The sequence below is a fragment of the Ciconia boyciana genome, chromosome 5, assembly GCF_034638445.1.
Source record: "Ciconia boyciana chromosome 5, ASM3463844v1, whole genome shotgun sequence".
Classification (NCBI taxonomy): domain Eukaryota; kingdom Metazoa; phylum Chordata; class Aves; order Ciconiiformes; family Ciconiidae; genus Ciconia; species Ciconia boyciana.
The window spans coordinates 71,069,089-71,087,556 of NC_132938.1; the positions used below are offsets into that span (position 1 = coordinate 71,069,089).

Genomic DNA, 18,468 nt, shown 5'->3' on the forward strand with positions numbered 1-18,468 from the left:
GCTCATCCACGAGAGTCAGGTCTCCAGCGGGAAGGCGCGGCGGCGGGAGGAGCAGGTGCCACCGCTGCAGCCCGCGGGTCCCTCCTGACGGGCGCCCGCTCCCCGGGCCACGCCGCTGTCAAGTGGGAGGGCACGGCGGCTCTGCCTCGCGGGGAAGTGGGGTGCGGGGGCCGGGGCATGCCCTCCCCCGCTGCCCCGGCCCCCTTCGGCGCTGGGGGCGGGCGGGCCGGCAGGTTAGCGCGGCTCGGACACGCCCGGCCGGCGGTTGCCCGGGCGGAGGCGGCGCCCGGGCGGCAGAGCCGCGGGGGACGTGCGGGCACCGGCCGCCGGGAGATGCGACTCCGGCTCGGCCCGCTCCTGTCGGCGCTGTGCCTCGGCGCCGCCTTCCCCCTGCTGTGGTACGCGGTGTGGCAGGGGAGCCGAGGTGAGAGCGGGCACCGGCCGCGGGGGCCGAGGCGAGGCGAGGCGAGGGCCGCCCCGTCCCCTCCAGCCGGGGCGCGAAGGGCGGGCGGCCCGGCGGCACCTGCTGCCTCCCTCTCGCCGGGCCGTCGGGGGCAGCGCGGCGCCGGGCTCCCTTCCCCGGCTGCGCCTGCCGGACGGCCGGGCTCCGCCCGCCTGTAACGGCCGCCTGACGGCGGGGCGGCGGCGCCGGGGGCAGCGGCAGCGAGTCAGGACGGCGGAGGTCGGGGCGCGGGAGGCGTCGGGTCGGCCCCGTCCCCTGCCGGAGCTGCGGCCCCCCGCGGAAGGAGGGCCGGTAACGGCTGCGCCGCCGGCGTGGGGCGCAGAGCCGGTGCCCGCGCTCCGCGGCTCGGCCTCCCGGGCCGGGACGTTAGTGGGGGACGGGGGGCTGCCCCACAGCCCGCTCCGCCAGCCCTCGGCTCGGCGCCCCGCTTGGCTCTCACGGCGGCGCGTGTGTTGGGGAAGAGGGGAACCGGGCGCGACCGGGAGGCTTGGCCCCGCGCGAGGCTCCGGGCGCAGGTCTCCCCTCTGCCCTGGGGTCGCGGCTTACGCGCACCGAGTTACAAGCTTGCGTAACAGCTTACAGGAGTGGATCCTTGGGTCAAACCTGTCCGATGAAAAAAGAAAAACCAACCCAAATTTAAGAAGCAAATTTAATAAAAGTTACTAACAAGCATCTCGCATTAGGATGGAAGGCACAAGACTAAAGGTGATTGCCGTGGCTGTCACTTTTGAAGTGATCTTGTTTCAAATATTACTCGGGGAGGACAGAGTAGCGTTATCCATTCTGCAGTTGTGTCTGTGCCTCATGTACAGCTGCTTTTCCATTTTCCAGCACCAGAACGCAATGTTCAATCCAGAGAAAAAATACCTGAGTTTTTATATTTTTATTTATAAACTTTAAAATTGCATAATATCTTTTCCATAGGTTATGTAGGTGGCACATGTTGGATAGATCTACAGAAAGCCATGTCTAAGATTCTCTGAGCCTACATAGGAAAGATAAAACTGGTGCTATTTTCTGAAAATGAATTAGGGGATCTCTCCAGATCGTACCTCTGAGGCCTGCAGATGGGGCTTGTTACGTGGCAAGTTTGTTTTGGGTGAGCAAGAGAGGGTGGATCTTTAAGTGCTTCCTATATACACCTCTACAAAAGGTCTGGTTTTATAGATGCAGAAGAATTGGAATAAGCCAATTAGTAATTTCTGGGGTGAACACAGAACTCCGACTAGCTGTTAATTTATTTATATTAAGTGTTTCTGTGACAAATAGAAGTGGCAGTAGAGAGCTTGGCCCCACAACGGAATATTGAATAGAGTCGTGACAGTGCTGATCCCCCCACCTTTATCATTTCCTGTCAACAGTACAGTTGTTTATCTTACAACACATGACACTTTTCTCAGTGGCAATCCTGCTAGGAGTGGGGAAAGAGAAACAGAAATAAAAGCAGGGCGTGTCTTAAGAAACGAAGATCCAAGAGATGATAGAATGAAAGCCATTATCCCATCCGCAGTTACCACCCCTGTCACCGTGTTATCTTGTGGCTCATATTTTGTGACTCCTCGTTACTGAAATTCCGTTTTCATTCTGCTTTCTTTTTGGCCTTTCTCCACTGGCGTTCCGTGCTGGGGTGTTTTGCTTTTGGGTTTTTTTGTTGATTTGGGGGGTGGAGGGTAATATGTGTCATGGTATATATGTATATGGGTTGTTCTAACTTTTCTCTTTCCACAGTTGTCTCCTCCTCCTCCACAGTAAACAGAGTAACTAATTCCTTTCAGATGGTATCATTTTCCTAATTATTATTATTAGCATCTGTTTTCTTAACAAACTTTTAACCATTACAAATGTAAATACGTAGTGTTCAGCGACACCTTCTCTCTTAAGCTTGGTAAATCTCACAGATGTGTAAATAAAAGAGTTGATACTAGTAACTAAAGGAGGAGGTAACAGCATGTGGTGAATGACTTTGTATTAATTTTATTTCGCTGGAAAGATAGTCTTTGCTCCTGAGTAGTGTTAGAAGACAGATGCCTTCTACCCATCCAAAAAACCTCAAGAACAGCCGTATGTTGTTACCTTTTTCCAGAGAGAGAGAAGCATTGGGAGCAAACCAACTAATGCTCAAGTGTTGTCAGAGGGTATTTAAGAAGGTGGTTTGAAGTTAATCTGTTTCTCTGAAAACAGGCAGATACCTCTGCTTAGATACTGCTAAACCTCTCTTCTTCCCTTCCACGCTGCTGATCTTGCCTCTCCACTGACATGCCTAGAGCACTACAGGAGGTCCCACTTTTCTCACATCTCAAACTGCGATGTTTGTTTTCTTTTCTAATGCCCTTTTCACTTATCCCACCTGTTATTACTGTCTCAGCTTGTCAGCTGCCATCTCTTTCACTCGTTTGTCAAATGTTGTTCTCTGGCTCATTTTCTTCCACACATTTGTTAATCTCCTCTTACTTCAGTTTCCTTCTCTGCTTTGCCCATTAAAATGTTTAGGCTGCTCTTGATCTTTGCAGCATATCGCACTAAGCAGCAGTAGTCTGTAGTATTCCCTCCGGTTTCTATCCAGTTATTGTTTCTTGGATTGTAGTGATGTTGGGGTAGCAAATAATCTTTTTTGTTTGTTGTACAACTAGGACAGGGCATCCTAGCTCAAGACTAGTGGTCTTAAGTACTTCCATAATATGAAAAGTATGTAATAGCCCTGTAAAATATTGTTCAGTTTGTCTGCAGTCTCAGAGTCTTTCTTGAGTATTAGCTTGAAGTGTAAATTGGGTATTGGCTCTGTCCCGATTTCTGTGCAAATAAAAATCGATAGCTTAAGCCAGCGACCTTTAAACACCTTTTCTAAGGGTCTAGCTAGCTTGAGAGGTTTGAGTTGAAATGTGTTTGCTGGCAATGACAGCAGTAAATAATTGGCTGTTTGGTACTGCTTCTGCCTACTCAGTGCAGCCTGAGCGTTGACTTGCAGTTGTGAGACTTAACTCAAGTACGGGTACTTGAACTGGCATGGCAGGGAAGATGCTCCTGCATCACTCATGCACTTAAAAATGGAAGTTCAGAATCGACCAAAGTCACTAGACTTCAGCTATTGTGGATAATATTATATACATTTTAACTATCGTTACAAAGATGTTTTCATAGTCACTTTTTCCATTGCTTTATAAATATAAGCAGAGGTTTCATTTTAAATAGGCTGATGTTTTTATGGCCCCCAAAAAGAAAAGATATAAAAGTAATTATGGAGACAATTGGGCATCACCAGATCTTCAGCAAAGCCTGATACTGTCTGTCTAAACTTGCATGGTGATTCCTTCAACATCCTCTACAGTGCTTGCAAACACAGGCTGCTATTAGCAAGTAATCAGATGGACTGCTGTAGCAATACCTGTTCCACGTCCTGCATGGTTTTGCTGTGAGCCTTTGGTCCCTCCCCAGGCCCCAAGCAAAACCTGTCCGAAGCAAACAGTTTGCATCTGAAGGTAGGAAAGGCTGTTGTCCAGATGATGCAGATGTTCCTACTGTTGTGCAACTGAGTTACAATCCACTTGTTCATTCACCTGACCAAAAGTATTTGCTCTCATATAAATACCCTTCATATAGGTTTGTAGTTCTAGAAAGTAATATACAACTTACAATATATGTAGTGATTTTCTCACATGGTTTTAGGTACTGTTTTCCATGCAAACGCTAATCAACAAGAAATATCACAGGTATATAAAAATACGAAAGCAAACGTAAGGAGGTAGCAAATCTTGAAAAACAGTAAAGGAGAAGGCAAGAGTGCATTATAAGCTCATTATGAACGTACATACAGTTTCTTCAGAGGAAAGACTATTCCTGAATAAAAAGAAACTTTGGTGTCTTGGCTGAATAACAATGAATTTTTTTAGAAGTCACAGCAATGAGGTAAAACAGATCATCTCACATGGCAGCGCTTCTTCATGTTGCTTGTAAGGGTTACAAGATTAGATCTCTTTGAATTGATTTGTAGCAGGTTGCTTCCCTCTTCACCTAAATTTGTGGGATACTTTATCCAAGTAAAGTAAAAATAAGCTTTGTCTGGAAGTTAGGAGAAAGTGATGCTAAAATATGATGTCACAAGAACCTAAGCATGTTAATATATACATGTTGAGTCAAACATTGTGAAACTTGGATTTCTTTAGTTATTCCTTTGAGGTGGGGTGAAGAAGAGAGAAACCGTTTGTACTTAATTGCATTCACAGAAGTATACTTAAAGTTTATCGAATTGTTTAACATATTAAATTTTTAATTCTTTCACAAAACTTTTCATCAGAAAAAGGGGTACAAAGGGTTAAAAAGGTATTTATGATGAAAGTTGTTTTTTGCCGTTGAAATATAGTAAAGTGCATGCTAGCCCAAACAGCTGATTACACATTTCTTTCATTTCCAATAATCTTCTGCCCATGCTGTGATGCTTTGCTTTGGCTGCCCAACCCCTGCTCCTGCTGTGCACCCAAGCGCCGCTCCCCAGGAGATTCTGTCATTTCTTTGCAGGTTTCCTGTCCAGACCCAACTGCCACACTCTGGCTCAAAGCTTCAGTTAAATAGTGGCAAATTGACAGATTCGATAAGGAGTCTTGAATTACACCATGCTCATTTCAGCCAGTACAGCTTATCCACATTTATGAACGTGCAGAAGCCAATTTTCCTGCCTTCTCTAGGCCCGTTAGGCTGTATTTAACCACCATTTTCCCCCGTTGTCCCAGTTGACTGGTAGGCTACATCTTCCCTCCTTACCTTCAAGCATACGTTTCCTTCCAGTGGAACTGAGAGCATACAGAGGTTATTGCACAGACAGGTTTTGCCCCAACATGCAGTCAGGATGTGGCCGAAATGCGCAGTGTGGTAAGGGAAGAGTTTCTCCAATCCGCTGATCGCTTACTCAGTTTCTTTGCATAGTTCTGCATTTGGGTATTAAAAAAAAAAAATACAAAAACCTCAAATGGGACTTAAGACCTAGTATTTACTGATCCCAAATTTTATATCAAAATTCATATCCAAGACTTAACAAAAGCTGTATAGTTTTACTGGCTTCTAAATGTGTAATTTAGTGAACTAAGAGTCTGCTGCTTCTTGCAATAACTTCAGGCGGAATAGTGGCTGCCTTGTCCTCAAAAGTAGAGGAACTGAGTCATAAATTCTGTAAAGATTCAGGTACAAAATGAGACTAGTTACTGTCGGTTTTTGTAGAGAAAGGGATAGGGAACATTTCAGACCTCTCTTTGTTTGCTCTGCAGCGTCTCATCACAACCTGTACTTAAACAAGTGTAAACATATGACCTTCACACTTTCCTAATGTTGCACGCTGAGTCTTGAGGAACACAGTTTTATCCAGAAATACTTTAGTTAGTGGCTGGGCATTTAATTAAATGTGTGTATAAATGAGTGATTGATGCTACGTCAGGCAGAACAGTAAAAATATTTAAAATACTAACCAGAACGAAGCAATAACCATTGCTTGAAGTGAATGAGTACTTTTTATTTCTCTGATAAAGGCCATATTCAAATCAGAATTTTCCACTGCTATTAAAAACCTGTATCGTGTTACTAACATTACTATGTTAAAACCAAAGTATACCAATTATGGGCAAACACCATGCAATATCCATTCAATTTATACATTTTTCCACTTATTTTAATACTATTGCTTTCCTATATGCTGATGTTCTGACTGAATGTTTTAAGATCACTTTTCACTACATTCTAATATAGGAAAAGACTCAGATCTAAAATGAGGATTATTTGCCAACATTTAAGAAAATATTACTAGAACTTAAGTTGTATTTGCTTTGAAACAAGTTTGCTTATCTATTTTCAGTTAGATACAGTATGTAAATGGTTCAGTAAAAAGTGTTCTATGCCAAACCCAATAGCGAGTCCATGTTCATTATGCAATTGAATGCGTTTTTAAAATTCAGTCATTAACTTTGCTCTGCCTTTGACTTGTTTGTGTATTCACTTTAATACTGGAAAGCAATTCTGATTCTCTTCCTAGTATATCCTCTGTATAGGCACAGAGGAATGCTAACGTTCCCCCAGATTGCTGGCACATTGCTTTTCTTTGATGTCAGTGGGTTAATGCAGTGTCCCTCCGCTGGCCTCCACTGTCTGGCAGCTCCTGATGTGGATACTGTCAAAGACAAGTAGATGCACTGGTAGAACATACTGCTGCCTGGTTCCTCTGCTTGCTTAGACACCTACATAGAGAGCTATAAAAACATGGGGAGAGAGGCCTCGCTGCGTGTTAAGCTTTGGCTTACCAAGCCCGCATGTTTGATACTGCTGCATCACAGCCAGGCAAAGGTTTCAGCCAGCGGGCTGAGAATTCTGCCTGTCTGAAATTAATGTTTCTCCTCCTACTTGTAGCCTCCGCCATCCGCCATAGCAATAGTCCCTGCGGCCCAGTTGCCATCAGCATGGACAGGACAGATGAGTGGAAACAATTAGGAGCTTCTTAACCTGTTCACTTAACCTTGCCTTTTCAGCTGTGTAAAATAAACCAACCTCAGCACTGACTGACTTCAGAGGCTCCTGAAGATTTAAGATATGCATTAAGACATGCTGTGTCCTATGCTTAACGCTCAACAATCGAAGCTACCCCAGTTCTGACAAACATTAAACATAATAGGTGAATGTACCCTTTGCAGGTGAAGCGGCTTCTGACTTTATGGTAGTTTTTCTTGGCTGTCTCTAACCTGTTGGGAAAGACAAATAATCCTGTGCTGTAATGCTATAAACAAAATATTTAAAGATCATGCACAAATTCAGGGAGGCGTCCTTACCTGCAAAGGTGCTTAAATACCCTTAGACTGTAGCACATTGTTGAATTTAAGTGTTTGCGTAAGAACTGGCTGTTCTGAACTAAGACAGGCATTGTTTGGGGGGATTTTTTTCCTCCTTAGTCTGAGAGAACAAAACCCAAGCTTGCAAAGCGTGTAACAAGATTTAGAAAGGTCTCTCTATTTTAGAACTGTTACAGGAAGATAACAAACCACCACAGTTATTAGTGCAATTCATGCCTCAGTGGTTTAATATGCTTAGTTAACCTGAACAGTGAGCAGTGGTTCCAAGTGTGGAGTATGACAAGATCTTTTGCAGTTAGTGTGCTTACATAGTTTTCTTTTAAAGAGGGCGTTAACCAAAATTCAGTTTCTAAAAGAAGGTGTCTTTAGGGACGATAAGCAGTATAGCTTGTAATCAAGAAATAGGAACAAGACTCACTGCTAGAGCATGGGGTGTTTTCTTCCCTCCTTTCTGCCACTCCCAATTTTCCTTTTATTTCCTTTTTTCTTTGAATGCTAGGAGGAGATATGATGAATTGTTCCACAGCTCTTAGATATTGCCAGAAATCAATTGTTACTAAAACTGGAAGCATTTATGATAATAGGAAGTACGCGTGCGTGGAGCTAAGAGAAATAATCGGTTGACTTTCAGAATGAGTATTTGCTTTAGAGATTAGTATTGTTTCTAAACAGTTTCAGTTTCCGGTGCAGAAAGTTATATATATGTTTCTATTAGGAGATAACACAAGATTGCATTTAAAACCATTTTAAGTATTGCCATCTTAGAATTACAGTAGCCTTAAGTATATATGACAATGTGTAGTAAACAGTAAGAGGAAATGCTGTAGTAGAGCTGAAAATTTGTTGCAAAAGCTTTGAGTGCTGTCACTGAGTCTGGCTGGTGGTTGGGGTTTTTTTTTTTTCCCCTGCCTTGTAGCCAGTATAACCCCATTGAAATTTCCTAGTAGGATTTTCTTAGCCCAGCAGTGATTCATCTTCAGCTCACCAAGGGGAAAAGAAGCCTTCACCTTCATTTACTTTTTGTAGTTTTGCCATAGGTCCTCATCTCACTGTTTTCCGGTTTTATCCTGATGCTCCCTGTTGCTGATAGAACCATTGGTAGACCAGGTGTTGCCATGTCAGGCTATCACTGGGGACAGACAGTGTTTCATGATACAGCCGAAGCTCCTTTCTCCTGGCCCTCCTTGCCAGAGTGAGCTATATTTGTGAACACGTCCTGTCTGCTGCTTTCCAAGCAACCTATTGCAAGCAGCTGGTTTAGTTCTGTGTAGATCCTTAGATACCTAAAGAGCAACACTTTCCACACGCACACTAAAATCCATTTAAACTTAATGACCATTTAAATGTTTAGAGTATTTAGCTTCATAATGCTTCTAATTTTATCTTCTTAGCTTGCTACAATTATATCGGCAATGCATACTGTTCATGACAGTACCTTATTGCATGGCAAAATAAAAAAGTTCAGTACTGCTTTCCAAAGACAATTTTTTTTCCAAAGGTTTACTAATAGTTAATATTGCTCATTTACATATGCTCTAATAACACGTAGAACATTTCATTTTCCATTTCAAACTATATATGTTTATAATAACAAACTCATTCTTCACTAGGGGTGGGTAAATATTACATTCCTTTTGTCAAACCCTTGCTTCTCCAGCTGTCAAAATCAAATGAGATAAGCAATTACTAAGAGTCTTGTTCTACTAACCAAACAGAGGCTTCAGTTCTGAAAGACTCAAAAATGTGGTTTCTCTCTTCTGGCCTGAAGAAATAGATAAGGCCAATTGCAAATGCCAGCTTTTCTGGGTGCACTCAGTAAGAGCTGAGTATTGACCTTTTATTTGCCAGAGGCATCTATAATATTTTGGTAGGCTCACCTGTAAGTAAGCGAATAAAAGTACAGTTACTTGGTGTTTGCCAAAATGTCAGCCCGGTAGTGACACCAGTAGTTTTGAGTCACACTGACACTGGATAGCTGAAAGAATTGTAAAGAGAGGGACTACAATGTTATTATTCATCTACAATTTCTTTACTGATTCCTCCTAGAATATAGTTGTACTGAGGGGAATTTTAGTTTGGTTTAGCAAAATCTTACGCTATTACAGCACTGGAAATATCAATGGAACAATACTTTCCAGCATTTAATTGCAAAACACCTCCATTACAAAATGATTGATTCCCTTTTCCGAAGCAGTAGGTTGCGTCCTGTGATAATGGACGCATTAATGTCTTTATCAATGATCTGGATGAAGGGATCGAGTGCACCCTCAGTAAGTTTGCAGATGACACCAAGTTGTGCGGGAGTGTTGATCTGCTTGAGGGGAGGAAGGCTCTACAGAGGGACCTGGACAGGCTGGATCGATGGGCTGGGGCCAATTGTATGGGGTTCAACAAGGCCAAGTGCCGGGTCCTGCACTTGGGCCACAACAACCCCATGCAACGCTACAGGCTTGGGGAAGAGTGGCTGGAAAGCTGCCCAGCAGAGAAGGACCTGGGGGTGTTGGTCAATAGCCAGCTGAATATGAGCCAGCAGTGTGCCCAGGTGGCCAAGAAAGCCAATGGCATCCTGGCTTGTATCAAAAATAGTGTGGCCAGCAGGACTAGGGAAGTGATCGTGCCCCTGTAGTCGGCACTGGTGAGGCCGCACCTCGAATCCTGTGTTCAGTTTTGGGCCCCCCACTCCAAGAGAGACATTGAGGTGCTGGAGTGTCCAGAGAAGGGCAACGAAGCTGGTGAAGGGTCTGGAGCACAAGTCTGATGAGGAGCGGCTGAGGGAACTGGGGTTGTTCAGCCTGGAGAAAAGGAGGCTGAGGGGAGACGTTATCGCTCTCTACAACTACCTGAAAGGAGGTTGTAGCAAGGTGTGGGTCGGTCTCTTCTCCCATGTAACAAGTGATAGGACGAGAGGAAATGGCCTCAAGTTGCGCCAGGGGAGGTTTAGGCTGGATATTAGGAAATTTTCCTTCACTGAAAGGGTGGTCAAGCATTGGAACAGGCTGCCCAGGGAAGTGGTTGAGTCGCCATCCCTGGAGGTATTGAAAAGACGTTTGGATGAGGTGCTTAGGGACATGGTATAGTGGTGGTCTTGGTAGTGTTAGGTTTACGGTTGGACTCGATCTTAAAGGTCTTTTCCAACCTATATGATTCTGTGATTCTGTGATTCTGTAATGTGTATTTATGCTAAGATTGTGTGCTTGCTCTTTGTTGTTTGCGTCTTCCCAGGAGCACGTGGAACTTTACTGCAGGTTAAATCTCCACTTTCTCTTGGTGCTTGGTCCTATCTAACTCCTAATAAAGGCAATTGGAATTTAAAGAAAAATGCACATCCATTACTCTATCTTTAGTTTATACCTCCAAATTTGTCTTGGAATTGCAAGATAAATCTCCACCATGTTTACATGTCTTGATGCTCTATTTGGAATCACTTTCTTGCTATGAAAACAGTATGATTTAATGTCTGTCAGTCACCTAAATCAGCTTAAGCCTTCTGTTTCCATTTTATTCGTATACACTCTAACGCAAAAAGCTAAAGGTTGGATGTCCTGGTTTCAGCTGAGATAGAGTTAATTTTCTTTATAGTGGCTGGTATGGGGCTATGTTTTGGATTTGTGCTAAAAACAGCGTTGATAATACAGAGATGGTTTAGTTGTTGCTGCACTGGTCAAGGACTGTTCAGCTTCCCGTGCTCTGCCAGGTGCACAAGAAGCTGGGAGGGGACACAGCCGGGACAGCTGACCCCAACTGGCCAAAGGACTATTCCATACCATATGGCGTCATGCTCAGCATATAGAGCTGGGGAAGAAGAAGGAGCGGGGGGGACGTTCGGAGTGATGGCGTTTGTCTTCCCAAGTAACCATTACACGTGATGGAGCCCTGCGTTCCTGGAGATGGCTGAACACCTGCCTGCCCATGGGAAGGAGGGAATGAATGCCTTGCTTTGCTTTGCTTGCGTGCACGGCTTTTGCTTTCCCTATTAAACTGTCTTTATCTCAACCCACGAATTTTCTTACTTTTGCTCTTCCGATTCTCTCCCCCATCCCACCGGGGGGGAGTGAGCGAGCGGCTGCATGGTGCTTAGTTGCTGGGGCTAAACCATGACATTGGATTATGGCATTGGTAACAGCATAAGAAAAGCATAAACCAAGAAAGTGTATTCCCATATAGTAGTTGATGAAAGGGATCTTCCTTAGGTGCTCCAATAATTTAGCTCATTTGGGGTTCTAGCTCTGTAGCCTGATGCCTCATGACAGATTTGAATTGGAAATCTATTTTAACCGTTCCCCTGCAGTTGTTAAAAGATGGACTCTACATCTGTTTCCTCATTTGACCTTCTATTTACTTATTTATTCTCTGATTATTTTTTAGAGAAGCCTACTTCAGTAAAGTAGAACTTTCTTGTTGCACGCAGCTGAAATAATCCAGTTTTCCCCTCCCTTCAACAACGCTAAATTTAGATTCATAGCTGCATAGTACAGAATACTCCTAGATATGAATGCCCTTCTTGCAAGTCAAAACATTTTTAAGACTGTCAGGAAATTTTAGGAAGCATTCATTTTATGGGCATTTTACTAAACATACTTTAAATTTTTAATGAGACCAATAATAATACAGATCACATGTTTACTTCTTTTTTCTAACTACTTTCTTCCTAGATGTTTTAAACTTCAGGGTCTTTCTCTCATACATTTATTGATTAGATTAAGGATTTGTGTTTACTGCAAATAAAAAAACCCGTTTATCCGAAATGCAAATTAATTCCAGTTTGAAATGCCTCTGCAAATCCTCACGAATTTGTATTACCTGCACATTTTGCTCTTAGTCTCTTTTACAGGCTAGAATCCCTGGGAATTCACTTTTGCTGAGAGACAATGGTGAGTCCTAGAAAATGAGTCCTGCCAGGGATGGGACTCAGCACAGTCCACAAACAGACATGGAGAAGTGTCTAAATAGCAGCATTTAACTAAAAACCAAACCAAACCAAACCAAAACAATTAAAAAAGCAGCATTATAAAACATTTTTAAATGAAGTAGAAGTCCCATTCTGCCCTCTACTTTCTTTACTTCCTATTGCAAAGTGAGTGACATTAAAGTGTTGCCTTCTATGAATTTTAATAAGCCTAACAATCTTTATTCATGTGGCAGTGAGGCAGTGGAGGCGCTGACAGGTATGAGTCTTGTATATCATCTGTGATAACTGAGAAGTTCTGACAGTACTTGTTTCTTAGGGAAGTGGATCTTGTGTAAACGTAACATTGACATTATCTGAGAATATCATGCAGAACAGCAGAGGTGTCTGATAACCATGACTGAGAGTACGGTGTTTAGAGTACAGTGTACAGAGTACATATAGATACGGCTGTAGAGTATTTCATCAAAGGTGGGCTATATATTATGAAGATATCCTTCAATCCAGAGGACAGTTTCAGTTGTTATCTAATTAAATATATCCAGGAGTTCAAATAACCATCTTTACTAATAGTTCTTAATATACTCCAGGCACTTTTAAACTGATAGATGAAGACTGAATACCTTAATATCTGTGTTTTAATCTTAATAGTGTTTTATACAAAAGACAAGCCATGACATAATTACACTCTTCAGTATGACAAGGGTCATCAGGGTTTGTCACTCAGTGAAAAATGTTGTTGGCTTTACTGGATAGCACCTTCCCCTGCAACTCATAGTCTTTCACTGACTTTTTCCTTATTATGGATGTCATATTCTTGTTGTCTTCAATTGCAAGCCTTTACCCAGCTGTTCTCCCTAAACTCTACTTCTTAATACTCTTCCAGACTTCTTCATTCCATGAGTAAACTTTGAGTGGCCTCTTTTATTATTGTTTATACACTTCTGGTCATGTCTTCTTCTGGACTGTCTCCTATTCTTAAACTTTCTCTTTATTCCATCATATAATTCACCTCTTTGAAAAGAAATTATGTTCTCATTGCAGAAAATGACTTAGACATGTACCAAAGCCAGCTTCTGGAACTTCAGCAAAGACTACTGTATGCTGAAAAGGAAAATAAAAAAAGATCACATGAACTGAGCCGTGCCCTAGATGAAATTAAACGTGTAGTTGCAAAAAGAATGAACTTGACAACAAATCATACAGGTTTGTATGTATAAAAATGTACTGTGTTAATGGTTCAAAGTTTTGTGTGCTCATGTTTCTTTATGACTGGTGTGGGGAGAAAAATCATTGATTTGATTATATTAGCATGAGGTAGAAGTTTCTACTTTAAAAAAAAGGCTGGGGAACTAATCTGTATCCCTTCTTTAAATAGGATCTGTTAGTAACTAAACAGATAAGGAGAGGGAAAAAAGGGGACACAATAGACTGCGGTGGTGTCATAGTGGCAAAGCTGTACATATTGCTAATCGAGTTTCTTACAGTGCTTATCCCTCTCCTGCTGCCAACTACAGAGCACTGAATAAGCTATTTTTACCAGCTTTTACTATGCCACTACACCCTGATAAATACTAGGGCTGTGTCTAACCTGGAAGGCAGGTACACCTCCTCAGATGGTCCACAGTCCTGGTCCCCCTCCTGTCCAGGTGGCGTGAGTTTTGGGGGGGCTTTTTGGCCATGAGTGCTCTGCCATCCTGCCAGCGGACCCCAGGCACCGAGGTGTGCGTGGTGGGTGCGCAGCCTCATCTCAGCAGGCAGACCACATACAGCTGGGTGCTTGCCTGAACCCAGGAGTTGAGAAGCCCCATGAGGTCTTGCTGGCTAGATACAGCCTATGAATGTTGCCTCTAGAATTTATTTTTATCTTCCTCCCTGTTCAGACTGGAAGAGCTATTTCTTGGGGAGAGAAGGAAAACTAGAAGGGGCATCTTTGCACTGGAGGCATTCCACAACACACCCCAACTTCAAAAATAGTCTGGATGCTACTGAAAACTACTTTTTAAAAATCCTTATTTGCATTCAGTACAGCGGGCTGGTATCAGATTAAAATAGGGAATTAACCGGGACTGTTACAGGGGAAGAAGGACCAAGGTGCGTTCCTGCTTTGTGTAGTCAGCTTCATTTCTGATCCTGTTCTTCCCTGCCTCTTTTTCTCTGTTTATTCAGTATTAATTCAGTGGGACTGTTCAGATGTGTATAAACAAATGCTTGAGTGTTGGCAGGGTTGTGGCCTTACAAGCTTTAGAACAGAGACCATGTTGTCAGCTACCAGTAGCCCCACATACTGTGGACAAAGAGTTATTGCCTAATGCACGTAATAGCAGTAGAGGAGAGTGCATGTTTGCCTTCCCTCTGCTCTTCATTCTTATTGGAGCCAGCTGAGTATCAAAAAGTATTAAAGCTGTCAATTCACAGGATTCAAAGCAGAAATTTCTTTAAATCACTGAATAGTTTTCCTTTTATTTTTACTTACTTTTCTGCTTCCCATTCCAGCCAAGTTTTATTGTACAACAAAAATGAAAAGGTTTATTGTACGCAATAAAACTGAAGTCCCTTGCCCAACCCTTGATTGGTACTACTTCCAAATAAGAATGGAACCCATGAAAGATAACTACTTCCAAAGAAAAATGGAAAGTCCTTGAAAAGTTACAAAGGTGGTTTAAAAAAAAAAAAAGTTTATATGCAGCAAAATTCCAGTATACTTAATGGCAAAGAAGAGTGGGAGGAGTTGTGGGTCTCTCTTTCATACACAAATGTCTGGACATACATATATATGTTTGGTTTGTTGTTTTGGGGTTTTTTTAAACTGTTTTCTGTAGAGTGGGGAATCTCTGTCGAGTCCTAATTTTCAGTGGAAATATCTTTTGGAAGTTGAAAAAATTCAAACAAATATTGCCCATTCAGTAAGCCTCTGTCTTCATTGATGTAAGCTGCATGAATAAAGCTGATGATGGTCATTTGTAAGACTTGTTTTCATAGAGTCACAGAATGGTTTGGGTTGGAAGGGACCTTAAAGATCATCGAGTTCCAACCCTCCTGCCGTGGGCAGGGACACCTTCCACTAGACCAGGTTGCTCAAAGGCCCATCCAACCTGGCCTTGAACACTTCCAGGGATGGGGCATCCACAACTTCTTTGGGCAACCTGTTCCAGGGCCTCGCCACCCTCTTAGTGAAGAATTTCTTTCTTACATCTAATCTAAGTCTACCCTCTTTCAGTTTAGAGCCGTTACCCCTTGTCCTATCACTACATGCCCTTGTAGAAAGTCCCTGTCCAGCTTTCTTGTAGGCCCCTTCAGGTACTGGAAGGCTGCTGTAAGGTCTCCCCGCAGCCTTCTCTTCTCCAGGCTGAACAGCCCCAACTCTCTCAGCCTGTCCTCGTAGGAGGGGTGCTCCAGCCCTCGGATCATCTTCGTGGCCCTCCTCTGGACTCGCTCCAACAGGTCCATGTCCTTCTTATGTTGGGGGTCCCAGAGCCGAACACAGTACTCCAGGTGGGGTCTCACGAGAGCGGAGTAGAGGGGCAGAATCCCCTCCCTCAACCTGCTGGCCACGCTGCTTTTGATGCAGCCCAGGATACGGTTGGCTTTCTGGGCTGCAAGTGCACATTGCCGGGTCATGTTGAGCTTCTCATCAACCAACACCCCCAAGTCCTTCTCCTCAGGGCTGCTCTCAATCCATTCTCTGCCCAGCCCATATTTGTGCTTGGGGTTGCCCCAACCCATGTGCAGGACCTTGCACTTGGGTTTTAAGTAACTTGGGTGAAGGGTGGTAAATTTGGGGAGTTATCTTAGATGCATTTCTTAGGAAAAATAACTTCCCATCTAAGTCAATAAACCTTCTGTTGCTTTTCTGACTGTGAAACTGTGAGCTTTCAAGTTTTCTGCAGCTTGGAAGGCTGTTAACGTGATTTTGTTGGCTAAAACTAATCAAGGTGGTGTTCTGATATCACAAAGTGCCCTAGGACCAGCCTGTTTGCACAACTGATAAAGTGTCTGGAGGAGGCACCCACTGAAGTATGAATTACCTTAGATAAATTCATAAGAGCTTTATTTTTCTTTCAGGACAAAAAGACATACACATTGTAGGTAGCTAGCAGGGTATAGAAAAATTCAGCAACAGAGAATGACGGACAGAATTCTAGTATGAGAGCCATATGCTGCCTGTGTCAGGAAAGCAAGATTTAAGCCTTTAGACAACTGGTAAATAAAGTCTGGAGTGATCTTCAGTGTTGTTTCCAAGCAGTTTTCTTAAATATTAGAAAGACTATTTGCTATTCTTCATAAACATAGCCTTCATTTTAATCCATTCAAATACCTTTTTTTAAATTGCATGGTGCATATCATCTCTGCCCCCATGGGTATCTTACATTAAGCACAATTTTTTTTGCAAGCTTATAATTGATTTTATAATGATTTTAGAATTAAGTTGTTCAAGTTTTTATTAAGTGTATTTTTAAAAAAATTTACCACCACTGGAACATTCAGGAATGTTTATATGAAGGAAGATAAATTAGTAAATTAATGGTATCTGGTTTTTATATGGCTTATTTAAAAAAAGGGGATTCTTTTTACAAGGTCACACAAGTTATTTCGACAGGAATAAATATTCAAATTATTTTAATCTTTATTTTAAACTAGTAAAGAAAAAATAAATATTCCCTACTTTTCTCTTAACTGCTACAGTCTTTTGTTTCTCAAATAGTTTCTAAAGGCCTGGATCTGGTTGTCCTTTTTGCCATAGGACTTTTTATAACCTGAGAACTTCAGTTTGAGCCCCTGAAAACCATCATGTATTACATTTTGGGGAAAGCATTTAAGTTAGTTAAGTAATTAAGAAAGTTATTAATCAGAATCTGTTTCTTTTCATTTATAAAGCTGCTTGCAAACTGTACAAAATATAAACCAGTTTTTTTCCTGCTGCTTTTAAAATAACTGCTTATTACGTTTTAAGACGGCTCAGTCCTGCAACTGTTTAGGCACAAGGAAATGCAGGTGGAGTTCCCAGGACGTTCAGGCTTGGAGCTTGCACTATCACCTGTGTCGGGGGGGTGGTACTGGGCATTTCTCAGTTTCTTACCGCAGGAGGGTAATATATATGACATATAATCACTTCTGAGGAATAGTTCTGATAGAATAACTTTGTGTGTGGTAATCTACTGGTATTCAGTTGAGGAAAACAGTTGAAATAATAGGCTTCACTGCTGGCTTTTTATTTTATGTGTATGTGTGGGTTTGTTGTTTCTTTAAGATGATACGAAGTGGAAAGTGTTAAACCTCACCAGAAAACTCCCTGTGCATCTTACAAACATGTACTACTATCTACCTCACCTTCAAGAATATGAAGATGCCATTTTCCCAAATGTTATTTTTGGGCAACAGAGAACTGGAGGTAGGAAATAAAGTTTGGTTTATATTTTCTATATGTTTACATTTTATATTAAGTTCTAGCAATGAAGCATACTCAATGTTCAGAGGAGGTTTTCTCCCTAAACTTTATAATGTTGCCAAACTGAATAAATTTTAACGGGGATGGCAAAAGCACTTTTACCACTCCCATCCCAATTTCAAGTCTTCCCCAAAGTATTCTGATAAACCTTTTCAAATACCAACAAAAAATAGTCATAACTGAAAAGCAATATTATTTTTATTCTTAGTCATGGATTCATGAGACAAAGATGCATTAGGTGACATTTTTTTCCCACAGAATTAGTATGAGTAAGGAAGTCAGGGAGAATTTACAATTCCCACAGTTTGCTAAAGTTAGAAGCAAACGGAAAGGTGATGTGATCATTTGAAGGATATTAATAAATCTTCAGTGTAACTTTTTCATCCACATGAGAAATCAGCTGACACCTGCACAAATCATAATGAATTCCAGTGAACTCTAATACAAATTATTAAATTACATCTTCTTCTAATTGTCGTGTGATAGGTAAAAAGAACATTCAAAAGCAATAAGCAAACAAGGAACTAGTCAACTATTTTGCTGAGTTTTGTATTTTGTTGAAATTTCAACTTTTCTTTAGGGTGATTTTATATAAAGAAACATTGGCAGCACTTTTGATTTAACTAAAAAAATAACTTGGCCGTGCCCCATGACACGGGCTAGTGGTTCTACTGGAGTAGGGCTGTGGTTCGCATTGGAGTGAGATCTCTGAGCCCATAGACCAGTGTGAGTATGCAAAAGACCACAGGTAGTCAGCAAAATGATTTGCAAAAAACCCTCAGAAAACCAGATACATTCACAAGCAAGCAAGCAAAAAAAAAAGCGTGTG

At 42.3% G+C, this 18,468-nt stretch overlaps 1 protein-coding gene across 4 annotated transcripts in view; it reads left to right on the top strand.

Annotated features, from left to right (window-relative positions):
- Positions 1-18,468, top strand: part of MGAT4D (MGAT4 family member D) — a 48,106-nt gene that overhangs the window by 5,910 nt on the left and 23,728 nt on the right. For 2 of the 4 annotated variants that reach the window (XM_072863020.1, XM_072863021.1), the window contains 2 exons: positions 13,235-13,396; positions 17,442-17,582. In XM_072863020.1, the coding sequence (XP_072719121.1) occupies positions 13,249-13,396; positions 17,442-17,582 (289 nt within the window). In that variant the 5' untranslated portion in view covers positions 13,235-13,248. Of the gene's footprint in view, positions 1-252; positions 425-1,076; positions 1,169-13,234; positions 13,397-17,441; positions 17,583-18,468 lie in introns of those variants that run through there. The other 2 variants (XM_072863019.1, XM_072863023.1) reach the window with 2 other exon arrangements.